The following is a 20,506-nucleotide window of genomic DNA, read 5'->3' as shown; positions in this document are numbered from 1 at the left end:
CAGTCTTGACCTTAGTAGGGTTTTTAATACTGTTTTTTTTAATTTGCCAGGCCAAGGTTATTTGCCAGTTACTATTTCAGTTACGATGTGTCTCCAGACATTTACTTGTTCTCTATTTAGTTTCAGGCTGTAAATATTTATTTAGATCTTCCTGCACTTTCCAGACTCACAGGACTGATGCTGGTCTGCCTGTCTGAGCCCCAGAATACAAACAGTTGCTGATAAGGGCTGGCCATAACCCATAGGCCAGGAGGGACACTCCTGCACCACTCCCTACCAACTGCAGGCAAAAATGGGTCATTTGAAGGCTGGACTCTGAGGCATTGTACGATTTTGAAGTCCCACCTCCAAACCTCCAGGAATATTTCCAACCCAGGGGTAGCCAACCTACAGGTGTGGCCTGGAGAGCTCCTGGAATTACAGCTCACCTGCAGAGTATAAAGATGAGCTCCCCAGGCAGAAAGGGCTACTTTGGACAGGGTTGTGGTAGAGAAGAAACATTTAAGGCTTCCCACACAGGTTGTTGTTGAATTGAAAGACTTGAGACCTACTGCACAGGGTTGTTGTGCAGATGAAACAGGAGACAAAAGAGCAGAATAACGCTGTGCAGTGGCCTCAAATCTGCAGAGAATTGCAAAGAAGAAAGACACATGGCTTGGCTGTGTCTAACACCCAGCCAGAGCAGTATTTTAAGTGAGAAGGGGCTTTTCTGTGGCCTCCCTGTCAGGCAACTGTTTGGCAGAAGGGGAAAGTCCCCCCCACCTCAAAAGGAAGGCCCTGAGGCTCCCCTTATTTGCTCTTGGAAACACCACCCTCCCCTCAGTCAGGGCCTGTCAGAGGCTCCTTCGCAGCAGGCCTGAAGGGGGGGAGGGGGAGCACTCTGCAGCCTCCTGCCAGCTCTGTCAGGGTTCTGAGGCAATTTACAGTTGGACATGACAGTTAGGACAGCCTTGGGGCAAAAAGGGCTGGCGCAGCCTCTGTTCTCATCCCCCTTGGCAGCCCTACTGACCTCCTCTCCCTTTGGTGGTCAGGAGCAGACTGGCAGCCAGACTGGGCTGGGTGAATGGAATTTTGGTCTGTCCTGGTGAGGAGCCAATAGGAAGGCACTTTGCGCGCCTCGCCATTGGCTGCTTGGCCCTGGATGGACACTCAGAGGGCCCAATCAGGAGCCGCTTTGCGGCTCCTGATTGGGCCCTCTGAGTTTTTATCCTGGACAGGGCCCGCCCTAACTCCTCCCCAGGTGGCCTTACTCTTTTATTTAATAGGACCCTGTCCTATTTAAAGATTATTGCATGTCAGGAGTTTACAGTTGCCACCCTGCAGGAGGGGCCTGAAACTACAGCTGATCTACCGACCGCCCCAAATGGTTGCTTGGGAGGGGGACTCTATGGCATTATACCCACTGAGGTCCCACCCCTCTCCAAATTCATCCTCCCAAATCTTAAGAAATTTCCCAACCTGCAGCTGGCAATCCTAGATTCTGTCATACTCAAAATTAGTCACCAGCCAGTCATATTGCCATTTTACAGGTAATACTGAACCTGAGAAATCAGTTATTTCATTATCAAACAGGACTTTGTATAGTGTTCTTAGCTGTGCCTTTACTAGCAAAGAGTGACTGCTGTACAGTCACCATAACAATGACCAACCCCACAGGCATGGGAACTTCTAAAAAAAACCAGGACAGGAAGAAAAGACAAGGCTTATGCAGAGAGCAATATTTGCACCAAGGAGCACTGGGCCAGCAGGCTTCCCTGTGACTTATGAGTGCTGTCCCTACATCTCAGTCAAAAAAAACCACCCTACTGGAACCAGCCTTGTTACCATGCATTGTTGGGCTGGCACTATGTGCCCTGCATCAAGCTGCCACCAACACCCACACTGGTCTGGACAAGCGCAAACCTCAGCTCCTGAAATATGCCTTTATACACAGAAACTGGGTGTCACACACACATCACAGCTGAGACAAAGAGCATTGACCTTTCCTGACATTCTCCTCCTATATAGCAATACAAGGGTCAGCAGACTCCCTTCTCAATCTCATCCTGAAACTAAAATCCTTTGTTTACCCCCCCCCCCAAAAAAAGACCCTTTCATGTCCCAAGATTAAGCAAGCCTGCCAAGAGTTTAATCACTCCCACCAGCTAGATATTAGATAGCAGCCAATTTCCTGGCTCTTCTCAAAACTTCCTGTTCCCCCCCAAATACCCTATATACTCAAGTATAAACCTAGTTTTTCAGCAGCTTTTTTCACACTGAAAAAGCCCACCTCAGCTTATATGTGGGTATATATGGTAATTGAAATAAAAGCCTGCTTCAGCCAGCCAATCATTGCATTGCCTTTTGCAACTGAGTACTGCAAGCTGAGCTTGCTCTTGCAGCTTGTAGTACATCAGTGGTTTAACTGAGGGACTGTCATCTTTTTTTCCTTTTGCCTTCACTTCTTCCTCTTCTTAATCACTTCTTCCAAACTATTCTTTTGGTTTCTGGGGGTGGGGTGGGTTTTGGGGGTACTTTGAGATTTACTGTTTCTTTCTCCTAGTGTTTCTTTTTTTATCTGAAGGGCAGCATTGTTTGCCTTTTCTTCTTAGAGTTGTGTTTCTTTAAAAAGTTGATTTTTACAGCTTTTTATTTCAGTATTTTGTTCTGGGGGGGCCCTGTTGCTGTAGTTAGAATTGTCCATTTTCGCAGTTTGGTAGCTGTTGTACTTGTTGTTGTAGAGCTCTCTCAGGGTGTCTGGCATCAAGAGAGGAAGGGAAGGCAATTGTTAGCCACTTTGAGACTCCTTTGGTTAGTGAAAAGCAGGGTACAAAAACCAAGAGCTATTCATCCTCTTGACTTTTCTGTATTTGTGAGGGGCGGAGGCTTGGTCCATACCTCTTAGTCTAGTCATTACCAGAGCTGCAAATAAATGGGCGGTATAGAAATCTAAATAAACAAACAAATAAATAAATAAATAAATTGTCTTATGTGTGAGTCCCAATAGTAAGATGGCTAGACCGGGTGTGGAGGGAGATTTGCAATGAGGCAGCAAGGACATTTCATCGTATGCTTATGAAAGCACATGAGAAAGCGCATGACAAGGTAAAAGTGGTGAGGTGTGACTTCTTCACCACACCACAGAAATCGCATCTGTGAGCTCTTACCCAGCACAATTATTTAGGATAGTTAGATCTCTTACCACCCTCAAGGAAATGCACCATAACTCTAGTCAATTTGATTTACACTGTGAGGCATTAACAAGCTATTTCACGGATAAAGTCTTGTTGGATAAAGCTTATCACTCTGATATGATCTGCTTGCCATGATTGATACAGAATGTAAACTGGAAGCTCCGTGGCCATCATTGGGCCACATTTGATGGCTTCAGACGGCTCTCATTAACCAGTCTCCACCCCAAATACATTTGCCAGTTGTTTGGAAGCAGTGGCTGGATGTTCAGGCAAAATCATATGAAGCTCAACCCCACCAAGGGGGCAGGATCAGGTAGCACGCCTCCCCTGCCTGGATGGGGTGTAACTGACACCTGCACCAGTTGCTAGAAAATTGGGGGTGATCTTTGACGCCTCCCTTTGGATGGAGGTTCAGATCGTGAAACTAGTCCAAACAGCGTTTTTTCATCTGCGCCAAGCACAGCTACTAGCACTCTACCTTTCCTTAGAACACTTGGCCACAGTGATCCATGCAACAGACACTTCCAGACTAGATTTCTGTAACCCACTCTGTGGGCTTTCTCTTGTCTTTGACCCAGAAACTGCAGCTGGTACAAAATGCAGCTGCAAGGGTCCTCACTAGGACATCTTGGAGGGCCCATATCCAGCTGGTTCTGTGGCAGCTGCATTGGCTATCAGTCTGTTTTCCCATCAAGTTCAAAGTTTTGGTTTTGACCTTTGAAGCTATATGCAACCTTGGTCATACCTACCTGAGGGACTGCTTTATCTGCTTAGGCCTCCCACAGGGCTCTTCATTCTGTGATTATGAATTTGCTGGTTGTCCTGGGGCCCTGAGACATTCATCTGGCCTTGACCAGGGCCAGGACTTTTTTGGCCCTGGCCCCAACCTGTATTTTGATTGCTTCAAGTGCAAATGCTGCTAAAAGAGTCAACATGGTATAGTAGTGGTTGCAGTGTTTGGCTATCTGGGAGGTACAGGTTCATATAACCGAAGATCCAAGGAACCTTATTAGGTGACCCTGAACCATTCATGCTCTGACAGCCTAATCTACCTCATATGGTTGTGAGAATAAAAATGAAGAAGGGAAAGTTGACACTGTAAATTTATTTTGAGTCTCGATCGGAGAACAAAATGGAGTATAAATGTCCACGATAAATAAATAATGGCTTCATAACATTATGTTTTTCTGACATGAAGACTGATGCGTAGGAAAAGCTAAAGCCAGCTTTGTGTAGTGGTTAAAGAATAGTGAACACTAATCAGAGACAGAACAACAGGGTCAGTGGATCATAATGGTGAACCCCTAGATCTATTTTTACCAATATATGCAACTAATACATGCATACAGAGACTCACAGTAAATAAGACCTTCGTTAAGTTCATTAAAGCCAGCAGTTTTCTAAATTCTTATTTTTAAAAAACATGGAGGTGGAAAATTAAGTCCACTGAGTAAACATTCTTCATTTCTTCAAGGGGAAAATAACTCTTTTCTAAAGTCACTTTGATAAAATTCTTATTTCAAAGGAATCCCAGCAGATAAGAAAAATATACTCTAAGGATATAACATAATACAGGGCAAAAATGTTAAAATGCATGAGAAGAATTTGACAATACTACTGAGTAATAGACTGGTATCATCGTGTGTGGGGAAATCTCTGAAGAAAATTAATGCAAACAATGATAGAAGTTAATTTCATTTCTTGGCTGCTACTGGAGCTTGAATCCCAGCAATTATATTGACATTTGGTAGACTGATCTGATGTTTTAAAATATTTGTCAAAAAGGTGGTAGGAGCCCACTATGGCAGATGAGAAACCTGAATTACTATTTGAAATGTTTAGCAACAAATAATTCTAACAGCTGGAGAAATAAACATGCCAATCACAGTACATGCTTTATGTTTTACAAGGCAGCAAATGTCACAGTAATAATATTGGGTTAACTAAGCAATTGTTGCAGTCACAAATTAACGCTAATGGAACAATGATGATTCATTATCATTAAAAACAAGTTATCTGAAGTAGGTGCTCCATGATTTACTTATTTTCCAGTTTTATATTTATATATATACACTAATACTTTAAAAATATTTTGGTTTCTGTGTGAGATGTCATTTCCAATCTGCTCAAGTATCCCCCCCCCCCAAGTACCCTGGAGAGTATTTAAACAGGTTTTTATTGACCTGTAATTAGAAGGATGAATATTCAATATGTATACATTGCCCCAAGACATCACAGTGAGGTGTAAAATTGTGTGTGGGGGGGGAAATCTATAGTAGGTAGTAGTGCCACTAGACTCTGACTTCAGACCAACATGACACTACTACCTACTACAGATTTTTTCACAATTCTACCTATAAATCTTATCTAGGCAAACGTAATGATAGTGATAAAAATATAAATGTGGTGCCAACCTGCCCTGGCCACAAAAAAAGAAAAACTTAGTCTATTACTATTTGCCTTTTATATCTACTTTCTGATGGATGATCAAGGGGGAGGGGGAGTTCTGCACAGGTAACAGGATTGCGCTGTGCAAAATGGTGCTCAAACTTGTTTGGATAAATTATTAAGGACTATGGTCTATACTGCTGCATGTAACATTGTAAGTTGAATCCTATTATGCATCTTTGTACTGCTTAACAGGTTTATATTTATGCTATGCTTCAGTTCTTTTAATTGGTTCCAGACTTCTGGTCTGTTTTGTTGTCCCATTTTGTTGATTGTACTGACTCAGTATGTGTAATCTCCTTTGAGTCCCTGTGAGAAAGGCAGGCTATAAATAACATAAAATTAATGAATTAAACTTGCTTTCAAGAACAGTAGTTTGAACCAGCAGAAGTCTGACAATACGATCAGGTTGTACAGGTCTAAATAGAAATCTTTGTTTGTAGACAAAGAAGAAATCTTTGTTTGTAGACACTGCATCTCTGGTGGGTGAACTAAGCCCACTAACTAGGAATGTGACCCTGAAAATAAAAACTGGTAGATTTTAGGCAGGCATAAACATCAGTATTCTGGGCCATTCCATTCCCCAATATCATTTTGGTATCTGAATTCAGAGTGGGGTTTTTTTATTCCAAATTTTGAAATTTGTGGGGGTCCATTATTTCCTAAGGGGAATATTTCTGGAGGACAGGAGTGGCTGTTTTTCAAGCAAATTACAAAAAAGTACAGAGAACCTATCCCTACCTTTTCATTGACAACTGCCCATGTTTCAAGCAGATGGATCCAATTCTATGGGTTCCTGAACAAAGTGCCCCAGCCGGCCTACTCATCTCTATTGTTTATTATGAGGGGGAAATGCCATGCCTTCTTCAGAACAAAGAACCCAATACCAAACATACAAGAGCAAGCAGCCACTATCTAAAAGCAAACAGAAAAACTAGCCCCAGAACCAACATCAAAACAGAGAATCCCAGCAGAACCACAGGCCAGTGTGGCAAGGCCAGAACCATTTATGTCAAATACCCTAGAATCCAAGAATCAGGAATCCAAACCAAGTCAACAGAAGTGAAGGACATCTGTTGCAAGCCCAACAGAACCAATAGCAAACCAGGAAATCAACCTGGCAAGCCAAGCTAAATCTCCCTGGCAAGCCAACAACAAGACCTGGCAAGAAGAAACTGACAAAGACACAATATAAAATGGAAGAAAATATTTCTGCATATTTCTAAATGTTTCTAAAACAATTTACCAATTTTCTGAAAAATCCTGAATACCATCAAGACACCCAAATGTACATTGAACACATCAATACAGGAAACTAACTTATACCAAATCATACCATGGGCCTGTCAAAGACAGCACTGTCTACACAGTCAAGCAGCAGCTCTCCAGGGTCTCAGGCTTAGATCTTTCACATCACCTGATCCTTTTAACTGGAAATGCCAGGGATTGAACCTGGGACCTTCTGAGTGCCCAGTAGCTGCTCTGTCAGTGAAACACAACCCTTCCCCACGTTCAGACTGGGAATGTTTGAACACACATCCCTACCACTGACCCCCAATGCCTTTCAATGGTTACTTTCTAAGACCGTTTATGTACTGTGAACTTTACTGCCCCAGCTCCCGTGCAGAAGCACAAATAGGGTGCGGATGAAGTGCACTGGGCCAAATGCTCCCCCATGTGGCTGCAGGAAGAGGTGGGGCAACCTGCCATGACTAAAACCCCAGCCTGCAGCCCGGCATGAAACCTCCAGTGCATAAACGTTTTAACAGCAGCACCCTCTCTTCTGATCCAGATTTCAGTAATGGAAGCCATGAATTACAGATCACACAGCCTCTACTGTTTAAGTAAGTTTATTAACTGTTCAGTCTCTTTGACCTTCTATAATCACCTGCTTGCTATGCTATTGTCAACATAAGCTCAATGTAAGCTAGGATAAGGACAATTGTCTCTACATTGTCTCCTTATATGAAGCGAAAAGACAGAAAAATATTTTTAAAAAAACAAGGTAATATTAGCCAGCTATCACTACATGAATCTGAAACTGACCTTGCATGTATCAAACAGGTATCTAGCATATGAGTTACCTACATCGGTGGTCCCCAACCACTGGGCCGTGGCCCGGTGCCGGGCCACGAAGGCCCTGGCACTGGGCCGCGGCTCCCTCTCCCCGCCCCCCCTGCAGTAAGAAACTTACCAGGCCGCAAGTTTGTGGCCCGGCAAACTTCTTACTTTGGGAGGGGGGGAGAGGGAAGCAGGGCCGTGCACACGCATCGCGCGTGCGCGGCTGGGCCTCGCATCATGCATGCACTACGCACAACCGGAAACACGCAACCACGGCACTTTGCACGCATGCGCAAAAGTGACGCTCATGCACATTTTTGGCCATGCATGGTGCATGCGCACCATGCGTGACTGTGCATGTGCACCATGTGCGGCCGCACAATCACCCTTCAGTCTGACATCATTCCCAGCCTGAAAAAAGTTGGGGACCACTAACCTACATTATGACACCAGCAGCATTCTCATAAGTAGATATCATAAAAATATGCTCAAACATCACTGAGAAACACATGAGAAAAACCTGGCCTTAAAAGGGCAATTTCATTTTGTTTTCTTCTTACCTCCAGATTCATACATAGAGTACCAACAGCAACTTTTATTTCTCCATCTGATACCTCCTTAAGATCCTTGAGAATAGCCTTCTCAATCCTGAGACCTAATGGCAGATAGAAAAGTTATTGATAAATGCTTAGTATTGGCAACAAGGCTTTGGTAAATTAATTCATATGTGGTGGAGAGGGGCACAATAATACATCCAAACAAAGTAATACCCTACACTACTCAGGCCTAATTTACAAAAAGTAATAGTAAACTTAAATAAAACTTATTCCTCACTTATATTTCTTTAGACTATAGTTGACAGATCACATAATGAAAAAAGAAAATGTTTCCAAAATTTGAATGACAGAAGGATAAGAACTCTCTTTTCAATGACTAGTTTCATAAATTCAGGGAGTTCTTTCTTTTCTTTTCTATTTCTTTTTTTTAAATGGAGGAATATTTAGTAATGTGATTTCCCTCCTCTATTCTGAAATAGTACAATCTACATCGTGGTTTACATCAATTTTAAGAATTAGGGTTAAAAATCAATAGGGTTTAAAGACTCTGTTAAGTATTTATAGAAAATTGTATTCCATGTTCATGTCCTGATTATACCCATGTATACACATTTTGCTACCTTTTCCTGGACCTATTATCCTCTATCACAGTGGTCCCCAACCTTTTTATCACTGGGGACTGGTCAACGCTTGACAATTTTATGGAGGCCCAGGGGGAGGGTAGTCTTTTCCGAGGGACGTCACCGCCGCCTGAGCCCCTGCTCCACTTGCTTTCCTGCCGGCGCCCCTGACTTCCCGCCGCTTGCTGGGGGGCGCTGCCAGCAGCAGCTGCGCAGTGCCACGCCAAGGGGGAACCCCAGCCATGGCAACCATTGGAGAGCACCAAAGATGAACCAGTGGCAGAGTGGCAGGGCAGCCCTCAAGGCAGCAGCTGGGGAGGAGGACGAGGAGGAGCCATGGCCCGGTACCGACTGATCCACGGACCGGTCCCAGTCCCTGGACTGGGGGTTGGGGACCACTGCTCTATCATACATAGAAGTGTACATGCAAAGTAGGAATAGTTCCACTAAATTAAAGGGTCATTCTTCTCCCATATCCTAACCCTAAAAATAACCATCACACAGTACAATAGGAGTGGGGATAATGAGGTGTCACGATGCTATATAACATCACTTTTCATATTAGTCAACAGGGCAAAAAGTATCCCAGTAAATCAACTGAGAGGAAGGAAATGCTGTACCATTTGCATGAAATTGAGCCTCTTCTAGAACACTGATAATCATCTCTCGAGGTAGGATTTCTGGGAATTTCTTTTCCAGTTTGGAAAGCACTTCATTCTGTTCTTCATTAATTCTTTCAGGATTCATAGCAATTGATTGGAAGAGGATACTCCCTGTGTTATTTAAGAGGGAAAAAAAACAAGTAAGCAGCATTCTTATCTCAATAATGATAATAACTCAGAGCAGGTTACAACAATTAAAATTGTACATATAGAATAAAAATCCAGTATAAAACATAAGGTAAAGGTATCTCCTGTGCAAGCACCAAGTCATGTCTGACCCTTGGGGTGACGCCCTCTAGTGTTTTCTTGGCAGACTCAATACAGGGTGGTTTGCCATTCCCTTCCCCAGTCATTACCGTTTTACCCCCCCAGCAAGCTGTGTACTCATTTTACTGACCTTGGAAGGATGGAAGGCTGAGTCAGCCTTGAGCTAGCTGCTGGGGTCGAACTCCCAGCCTCATGGTCAGAGCTTCTGACAGCATGTTGGCTGCCTTACCACCCTGCGCCACAAGAGGCTCTTATAAAACATAAACTATGTAATTAATTAAAACATTACATAAAAATATTACAGAATATTGCCCAATTTTATATTTGTGAAACAGCCTGGGAGGGGGGGATGGAACATGTCCGGCTGTCCAAGTTGGAATACGGCCAATCAGCGTGCGGCCAGGAATGCTGGCTCCACCCTGATTGGCCCTGCCCCTACAGTTCCTCCCCTCCCTCCCTGGACACTAGCCACGTTCCTCTCAGACACGCCAGAGACAGAGAGAGACACACAGAGCCCTGCCAGACCCAACACGAGCCCTCATTCCCTCCTATCGCTCCTGCTGTGAGGGAGGCAGAGAGAGACACAGAGAGAGCTGCCCCAAGCTGCTGACAGAGACACAGAGAGAGCCACCCCTGCTGTAATGGAGGGAGACAGAGACAGAGAGAGAGAGCTGCCCCAAACTGCACACCAGCCCTCCTTCCCTCCTGCAAATCATCCCTGATTACCTGCAATGCCTCCTGCTGCGAGGCTCACTGAGAGACATGCAGCGAGCGGGAGAGAGAGATCTGCACCTCCCGGTGTCCCCTGGGTCCTAGCACCCATTGCATTCCTGCTTGCAATGGGCTTTCTTGCTAGTCAGAGATAAGATTGGATTAAGGCAATTGGTAAAATGTATGATTGGCAGCACCTTAGCATACAACAAAAAGTTTACAAAAGATCCGAGAACTGAATTATATTAGTACTAGTAGTAGAGCCCGCTGAAACCAAAATTCAGCGGGCGCTAGGGGGCTGGGGAGCTTTTTTCTCCCCCCCCCCATCTGAAAAAAAGCTCCCCAAGCCCCAGCGAAGGCAATCCGCGGCTCTGTGGGCCACGGATCGCCTTCCCTGGGGCTTGGGGAGCTTTTTTCCTTCCCCCCGATCTTCAAAACGGTCCCCAGGCCCGGGGAAGGCGCTGGGTAGCTCAGCGAGCCGGCCAGCAGCCTCCCCGGGGTCTGGGGAGCCGTTGTCGGTTAGAAGGCGGGGGCCAGAGAGCATACCTTCGCTCTCGGCGGCCAGCAGAGCAATGGCCGCTGGAGCGAAGGTAAGCTCTGGTGGGGGGTAGGGCGGGTTGGGAGGTGCTTCGTGCCTCCCAATTGGTTGTAGTCTGGGAAAACAGCCAATCAGCAGCCGCACTGTGCGCAGCTGCTGATTGGCAGTTTGGGGCTGGACTGACAAGCAGAGGGCCCAATCGGGAGGCACTTCGCACCTCCCGATTGGGCCCTCTGCTTGTCAGTCCAGGGGAAGGGGCCTATCGGCACCCTTCCTCATCCCGGACAGGGCCTGCCCTCGGGGCCCTTACTGTTTTATTACTTCCGCTCCGCCAGGAGCGGTTAAAGATATGTAGTGAGCTAAGAAATTAAGGTCTGTGTTAAGCCCTGGGGGTTCCATTGGCCTGAGAGCTGTAATTACGTAACTCCGCATTTTAGTTCTTTTGCAATACAACAGCTATATGAGTGTCCTGAGAGGCTGAAGTGTTCGCCTACAAGTTTCTCAATTTTGTGATTTGTGTCCTGACAATGAACTGATCTATGCAAGAAATACATTTTATGGTTGCTACTGTAAAAAATACAATATCTTATACCAGAAAGCTACTGACTAACAAACATGCTTCTAGTTACCATCCTAAAAATACAAAATATTCCTGTGTATACAGCCAGTCTCTGTGCTCCAGCCACATCTGTTCCAACCCTACAATGAAAGATTTTCACCTGAGGGATCTACAACTAATATTTTTGGAACTAAAATATCTACTTGAGGAAGTCAAGAAAAAAAGTAACAAAGCCAGAATGGTACCCAGAAAAAAACTGTTGCAAGACAGGCCCCAAAGAGACTTTATAAACAATGTTTGAACTGACATTTTCATTTCAGCAGTTTTTGTTCTCATTTCATATTTGTATCCCACCATTACACCAAGGAGCTCAAGGATAGCCTACATAGCTACTATCCCATCTTATCCTCACAACGAACCTGCAAAAGAAAGACCATGGGCCATATACTCAAATCTGACACCCTTGTGGAGCATGAACCAGACCCACTGAGTACCAATATATATGGATGCCTGCTGGTTCAGCTCGTAATAATTGCTTACAATAATTGCAGGCCAATATTTATGCTCCCACAATGCCATCACAATGATAAATATTTATTTTTATTTATTTATTTGCCATACTTATATACCGCCCTCCCCGGAGGCTCAGAAATATATTCTAGGATATACATTAAGCACACTTCTTGTTGTGCAGAATTAAGAACACAATGATATTTTCGAACATGTCCCTATGCTGTGCAAGTGCAATGCAAATCATCAAATTGTGACAACTGTTTGCATCTCCAGTGACTTGTTTGTGTACTGAATCAGTCTTATTAACTTTTTACCGCATCACCACTCTTAAGCAGGTTTGTGGTGGCATAACAAATGGACTGAGTATCATGTGTGGTGCTCATCACTGTACTCAGGAGGAACCAGAAACTGGAAGTGGCAACACAGAGCAATGTGCAGAGGCTACTATATAGTGATTTGGCCAAACTGGGTTACAGAATTCTTAGAAAATTATGCTAAAAGAATTCTTAGAAAATATCTGGTTTAGAGTGAAAAGTCATAGGTAGCAGTCAAGTTAAAATGAAAAACAGGCTCATTAGTTTAGAATTAATGTTGTTGAGAAGATCAGAACTGATTTGTAAGCCTAATTGTACAGAAAAAAAGATCGAGGTCATGCTTCAGTACAACTACAGTAACATTATTTGATTAATTTTATTTTAATTTATCACTTGTCTACACAGTTTAATTAAATAATTGATAACAAATTGAGTAATAATTGCACAACAGCTTTTGCCAAATCAATTGAGGATCTCAATTAAGATAAAAGATAAATGTTGGAATATGTATTAATGGTGGCAAAAGCAATGCATAAAAATAAAGTATAATGAATTTTATTTTTTTTTATTCTTTATTCTATGAATCATAAGCATTACACCTTTGGGAGAGGGGGAGAATCAGGAATGTTGGGATAGTTGTTATAAGTCAGTCATGGTCAGATATGGAAAACATTCAGAATGTCAAAGCCTAATGTTGCAAAACATATTGATGTTTCAACTTCACCTCAGGTTGGTCGGTAAGGCTATGAGGAAAACAGTAAAAGAGGATTTCCGCTCTCAAGTGATAGCAAACTGTTTAAGCTACCTTTGCCAAATCCCTCCAGGAGGGAGATGCCTGATACAACTAGTGTGTACAAAATTCAGTAGTGCAATTAGGTTATCTGTAGCCTGAAAATGTATTTTGTAGAGAATCCACAATTAGTTAGAGAATCTGAATGAATTACAATATAAGCAAAATATAAGGGGCTTGTTTTTGTGAACTAACCAGTTGCACTATTTTTCCCTTTTCATGAATTACCAACCTTCATTTTTTTAAGTCTCTAGCTCTTCATACCTATAAGGCAAAATGTAAAACTATTTATTTGGATTGCCTGGAATGAGTATGAGCAGGAAACAGGCAAAAATGGAACCGTGTACATGAATGAGCAGTATACAGTAGTGATTACAAGTTAGGGATATATGGATGCCTGCTGGTTCAGCTCGCATTAGGGTTGACAACCTCCAGGAGGGACCTGGAAAGCTCCCAGAATTACAACTAATCTCTAGATGACAAAGTTCAGCTCCCTTTGGCTGCTTTGAAGGGTAGAGTCTATGGCATTATGCACAGCTGAGGTCCTTCCTCATGCCCTCCGCTCCCCAACTCCACCCCAAAATGTTCAGGAAATTCCCAACCAGGAGTTAGCAACACTAACTCAAAGAGTAATCGCCAGCCACAAATATCCTCTGGACTAATCAATGATCAAATTAAGTAATCACTGAGCCATTTGTTGGAATGTTCTGGGTGGCTGCCTGTTTAACACAATAGTACATCAAACTGTTTTTTTGTGTGTGCTTGCTGTGCCACACATGTGCAATTTAGCAAAGAAGCATGGGAGCTGTATTTTCTCCATGGTTGCTTTCACACTAAGGGCTTTCTCCCTATTTTGGATTACTGTTTCTACGATTCACTCCCCCAGTGGATTTCTTTCCACTCAGGGCTCCATTGCTGAGATGGAAAGATTCCCCTGCAAGAGCCTGGTTTATGAATTTCTTCCTAATTTGTGGTTCCATTTCAGCATATGACACCCATGTGTAAGAAGTTTGTAATGTCTGTTATACCAGTGACCTAATCCCAGGATCAGGTCACCATACTTGCTCCGACTGAATATGGCAAATTCACCTGGAAAATTTATTCACTGCAAAGGCTGCAGCATCCTTAGCAGTAGTGTTGGACTAGGAACCTACCTTGCAAGGTTCTTGATGTCAGGATACAGTGGAGGAAAGGGAAATAATGTGATGAGCGGTGTAACGTTCCTATTCAATAGTATAGTAAATAGCCCATCTCTTCAAAAATACATGATTGTGAATATATACAGATGTGTGTTTTTAAAGTGCTAACAAATCATACCTGATTTATAGCAATCCCAGGAAGGAGCGTTCAAGGCGACTGAGAAATATAGGTGGTTTACAATTATCTCTGCAGTCTTCCTTGTTTGTCTCCCTTCCATGTACTAACCCAACTTTGTTCCCAATATCTGATAAGACTGAGTTTTGGGTTACCAGGTTCCTCCTGGAAATCAGCAGGGGATGGTGAGGGGACTTACCGGGAACAGGATGGAGGCCCATCCAATCTATAGTGACATGTCTATGTCACTACCCACATGACCTGAAAGTAATGCTTCACTTCTGCGATGCTAAAGTGATCTCTGGCATTTGGGCAAAATTTGGGTAAAATTGACTTCTACCATATTTTGCCCAAATATCAGGGCATTACATCCTGACCTGGAAGTGATAGCATCACTTCTGGGTCACTTGGGATGCACAAAGATATGCTACTGTACCTGGGAGAATTTTGCTTTCTTTTTCAAAGTGATATCCTCCACCCCCGCTGACCAGCTGATCAGCAGCAAGGAGGTAAGGCCTGGCACCAGGGGACCCCCACCTTCACTAGGGGGGTCTGGCAACTGTAATTGGGCTATACCACTCTGCCTTCCCTTCTAGATATGCAGATACCATTGGACATTTACTTAGTGGCATGTGCAAGAATTACTATTAATAAAGCTATGTGATACAACCATGCCTCATCCAATATACTTTAGTGTTTAGTATTATAACAACCTGGCAATCCTAGCCCCTACCCTAGTGTACTCATGCTCCCTTTTTCATAAAATTTCTGAGTACAGACTATACTCCAACTGACTAAAGTGTCATACTTAACTATTTTATATGACTTTGGAACCCTGCTGCTTAGCATCTTTCTTCAAGATATTTTCCTTTCTGAAGTCCAAAATTCCCAAAGAATTGTCTCTGTAATTTAAATTCTCAGGCCCACCTGCCTTGAGCATGCCTGTCTTTATCACTATATCTTGCACTTTTCAGTCCCTTTTTCTTCTACTCTAACCAGCATGGAATAACTATGGCAATATATTGCACCACCATTCCGCCACTCCTTACCTGCTGATATACCCACAGCCAAATTCACTTGTACAATTACAAATATCTACAGAGCCTCTTGTGGTGCAGAGTGGTAAGGCAGCCGTCTGAAAGCTTTGCCCATGAGGCTGGGAGTTCAATCCCAGCAGCCGGCTCAAGGTTGACTCAGCCTTCCATCCTTCCGAGGTTGGTAAAATGAGTACCCAACTTGCTGGGGGGTAAACGGTAATGACTGGGGAAGGCACTGGCAAACCAACCCGTATTGAGTCTGCCATGAAAACGCTGGAGGGCGTCACCCCAAGGGTCAGACATGACTCTGTGCTTGCACAGGGGATACCTTTACCTTTACAGGAATTAGACAGTGAAAATCAGAGGCACTGAGTCTGAGCAAAACAAATGTCACAGCAAGTCTTAGCAAGTAACTCTCAAGGGCAAACACATGCTATATCATACCTGCAGGCAAAACTGTTTGATGGAGAAAGTACAACAGCAGTATCCTTTCATGAAGGACACAATTGCTTGAACAGCGCCAGCAGGCTCCTAATTTCAACAGCTGTCTGGAACCATATCCTTTAGTAACACACAAACCCTCTGATTTCTGGGACTGAGTCAGTCACAGGTAGACTGATAATCTTGGGGCATTCATATCTTAAAAGGTAGACAGGTGTATAATGGCATCTAATGTTACCTCTATCTCAAGAAATATTTATACAAAGTAAAACAAAAGAAAGCATGGTGTTGGCTGATGTACACAATATATTACTTATGGGGAAAAGTGTTGTTGGGTCACAGCCAATTTATAGCAACCCTGTAGGGTTTTCAAGGCAAGAGACAGGGCCTTTGTGTGGCAAGCCTGGACTTCCTTGGTGATCTCCCATCCAAATACTGTGGGCCAATGCTGCTTAGCTTCAAAAATCAAATAACATCCAGTTTCTTCTAATTTGCCAGAAACAGATATTAGGGTCCCATTTTCTTTGGACACATTCTTAAGAACTGATATATAAGCTCCGAACTATTTACACTTTTGTGATATTGCATGAACTATAACACATTAAAGAAAACCAGTTAGCACAGAATGGTCTGTTACCAGATGGGAAGAGATGGAAACTCAGTGGTGACATAAATAACTCATTTCTAAGGGAAAATGTCAGCAGGAGAATTCTAGTTGGAGCAAATTCTTTCCCTGGAAAACTTCATATGAAGAAACTGCCATACGTGGTCAGGGCCCAGTGTACCTGAGGAACCGCCTCCCTGCTTATGCCCCCAAAATGGCCCTACGCTTTGCCGCCACCAACCGGCTAATGGTCCCTGGCTCTAAAGAAGTCCACCTGGCCTCAACCAGGGCCAGAGCATTCTCTATCCTGGCCCCCACCTGGTGGAATGAGCTCCCAGAGGAGATCAGGGCTCTGATGGAACTAAAACAGTTCCGCAGGGCATGCAAAAGGGAGCTCTTACGCCAGGTATTTGGCTGAGGCCAGGCACAATCAACAACATCTGCAGGGCCCCTGCCCCCCTCCCTCCCTCCCCCCAGAAATCCATCAAGACTCCTAGACCTGTATTATTATTGTTTAACATTATACTGTTACCTTGTTATTATTAGTTAATCCTTAAACTGTCTGCGGCGCCGCGGGCGCCGCGGACTAAATAAAACGCTAAGGGCTGTTGGGGAGGAGTTAGGGCGGGCTCGATCCGGGATAAAAACTCAGAGGCGGGAATCAGGAGCCGCAAAGCGGCTCCTAATTCGCTCCTCCGACTGTCAATCCTGGACCAAGGAGGCAAAGGGGAGGCGCGCTTTGCGCGCCTCCCCATTGCCTCCTTGGCTGCCATTGCCTCCAAGTCGATGGAGGGGAAGGAGCAGGGCTGCCGCGTCACAGACACGACAGCCCTGTTCCTTTCCAGCCGCACACCCGCCCAACTGTGCCTTCTCCCGGGCGCTGGGTCGCAGTGGGGGGGGGCCGCGCCACCTTCTCCCGGCTGCTCCGACGGCCAGGAAGCGCCTGAACATTGCTGCCGTCGCCGGGCTGGGCCCTCCCGCCTTCTTGCCACCACAAGCCTCTCCATCGCTCGCGTTGGGTGTGGCCGCTCCACCTTCTCCCGGCCGCTCCAATGGCCAGGAGGCAGCTGAAGATCGCTGCCGTGGACGGGCTGGGCCCTCCCGCCTTCTCGTCGCCGTGCCGCCACAAGCCTCTCCATGGCTTGCGGTGGGGGGGGCCGCGCCGCCTTCTCCCGGCCGCTCCAATGGCTGGGAGGCGGCTGAAGATTGCTGCCGTGCCCGGCCTGGGCCCTCCCGCCTTCTCGCCGCCGCGCCGCCACAAGCCTCCCCATGGCTCGCACTGGGGGGGGGGGCCACGCCGCCTTCTCCCGGCTGCTCCAATGGCCGGGAGCCGCCTGGAGATGGCTGCCGTTGCCGGCCAGGGCCCTCCCGCCTTCTCACCACCGCTGCAGCACCCTTGCAGCCTCAGGATCATCGCCCCACCGCGCCTGAGCTGAGAAACAAGCACGGACAACACCCACAAGGTCAGTCTAGTGCCCATTTTATTAAAAAATAAAATGGGCTTTAAATCTAGTAATATTAATGTTATAGTTATTTATATGTATGGTTTCTTCTATAGTTTTCAGTTCTATGTAAACTGCCCTGAGCCTTCGGAGAGGGCTGTATATAAATGTGAATAATAAATAAATTAGTTCACTGAAAGGAACTAGAGAAAAAGATGTTTCTGCCTTTCCCAGTCCCTAGTTATAGTATGGCCAATCAATATTTTCAGATTTGTTTTCATGGCTTTGCCTTGCTAACACTGAAATCTATAAAAAGTCAGTGATGCAATCCATTTAGACTTTATGACCATATAAGAAAATGGGTGAACCATCTACCCAGCTGTGAATCATCCTTTTTACCAACGATGCCTCTTTAAAGGCTGGCTTTCTTCCTAAACCACATAGAAGGAGCTTTTTGCAACCAAGTAGCTGATGTAAGCTGCTAAAATAACAGCAAAATCCTCTTCCTCAGAACCCATGCTAGACTGCCCATTGAACTGGATGTTGATTTTGGAGCTGCACCTAACTCAGACTATGAATTCATATGTTTCCTTGTACTTCAAATTGAGTTGTGTTTACACATAACAATTGGTGCAACTTGTAGTAGCCTCCAAGGCCTTATACAAAAAAACAGGAGGAGACATCACCTTGACCCAAGATATCTGACGAATCAGTTTACTCAATTATATTCTTGCCAGCTGGCTCCAACCAAAAATGTAATGATTCAGCAATTTAATAGATCCTGAATTTGGCAACAGTTCCTTAGTAAACAACGCCTGGGAAATAAAATGATCACGTTCAAGTCTCTGCCAGGTTTTCTAATTGTTTGCTTCTGGCATAACCCCAATAATTGAACAGTCCTTGACTAACTGCAGACTGGGTCTTACAGCACTTTGATTATTGGAACAAAGGTTTCTAAATGTGACTTCACTTCCAAAAGTCAGATTGAAAGAAATATGAAACTAATTATTTGAGTTCTACCTCAGGACTGTAGACAGATCTGATAACTGAACAAAAATTTATTTATAGAAATTAAATAAGAAAAAGGATATGGAGTCTCTGTGGGGAATATTTCTGCTCCAACAGAAGTTGCAAAGAATGTTCCACTCTGAAATGTGGCTTGATCCATTTTGCTTCTGCAGGTAAGGGGCAGCAGGTGGTGAAGGAAGAACAGAGGCCCTGATGGATTACAGAAGTAAAGAAGGGCAAGGCAACAGCTAAGGGTTCCCCAAAGTATTTTAATGAGCTTTCCCATTCCATGGTCCATCCCTGAAGTTGCTAGGGAATAGTTACTAGTAACATGTTTTCTGTTCTCCCAAAAAGCAATGTACATTGCAAAGCCATCATAACAGATAAAAAGCATGACAAGTCTGAGTCTATCCAGAAACAAAGATGACATCTGATGCTCCCAGGATGTTGACGTGTTCATTTCAGAAAACTGTAACCCTGTCCCTTACAAGTATACCCACCTCACCTCTCAGGAGGAGATAGAGTAAAGAATGATGGAGCTCAATGAACAAGATCATCCTAGCATGTTGAAAACTTGGACACTGGACAATGTTCAATCTAATTTTCCATCATCATCATCATCATCATCATCATCATTATTATTATTATTATTAGGGGCTAAGCCTGTTGTATCCAAGAATACAATGGGCGCTAGAGCTTGGCAGTGGGAAGAGGAAAGGGAGGAGTTGTCCAGTCTGTAAGGGCATGGGGTTGAATGTGTGTGTTGTGTGGGAGGTTGTGGTGGCATGGTGGCAAATGAGGGCATGAGTGTGGAGATATGGGTGTCAAGAACCTGTGGTGTGAAATGTTCGTTGAGTGTGGGAGAGGACTGACCTTTGAGAATTGTAGCATACTGGTTACAGATGAGCTTTCCAGAGCCATGTCCTCAGATATGTGAAGGGAAAATCAGACTGGAGACTCTTCTTCGGGGAAGATTACATGGCAACCAATTCCTCCCAGTTCTGCGTCATTTCCCTTCTTGTGTGAATTAGGCCACATTCACCAAAATGCCCCTCTGCCCTAATACACATGGGGTAGTCACAGTACACAGGTGTCCACCCTGTTCCTTCTGTCTCCCATGTTTTCACTGTTGGTAAAATGTTATGTGCCCACATGCTTCTTTCATGGTTGCTCCTTAGAAGAATGGATTTTTGTACCCTATTGCTTACTACCCAAAGGAGTCTCAAAGTGGTTTACAAACACCTTTTCCATTCGTCTCTCCACAATAGTCAACCTGTGAGGTATGTGGGGTTGTGAGAGATCTGAGAGAACTGGGAATGGGCTGCAGTGACCCAGCAGGCCTCAGGTGTCTCAAAGCATTTTCCAATTGTCTTCCTTTCTCTCCCCATAGCAGACTCCACATGAGGGAGGTGGGGTAGCGAGCCTCACAGGGAAGCTGGCAACCCTA

The 20,506-nt window shown here is 44.5% G+C and overlaps 1 protein-coding gene across 16 annotated transcripts in view; it reads right to left on the bottom strand.

Moving 5' to 3' along the window:
- PRUNE2 (prune homolog 2 with BCH domain) overlaps positions 1-20,506 on the bottom strand; it is a 157,024-nt gene that overhangs the window by 106,350 nt on the left and 30,168 nt on the right. For all 16 annotated transcript variants that reach the window (XR_013232542.1, XM_077344742.1, XM_077344743.1 and 13 more), the window contains exons 5-6: positions 9,480-9,632; positions 8,243-8,337 (exon numbers count right to left, since the gene is read on the bottom strand). Coding sequence is in view for 15 of the 16 variants with exons in the window: in XM_077344742.1 (XP_077200857.1) it covers positions 8,243-8,337; positions 9,480-9,632 (248 nt within the window). In the remaining variant the exon portion in view is untranslated. The remainder of the gene's footprint in view (positions 1-8,242; positions 8,338-9,479; positions 9,633-20,506) is intronic.

Source organism: Paroedura picta, chromosome 7 (genome assembly GCF_049243985.1).
Source record: "Paroedura picta isolate Pp20150507F chromosome 7, Ppicta_v3.0, whole genome shotgun sequence".
Lineage (NCBI taxonomy): Eukaryota > Metazoa > Chordata > Lepidosauria > Squamata > Gekkonidae > Paroedura > Paroedura picta.
The sequence above is the reverse complement of the archived record's forward strand: the minus strand, read 5'-3'. Positions and strand labels throughout refer to the sequence as shown.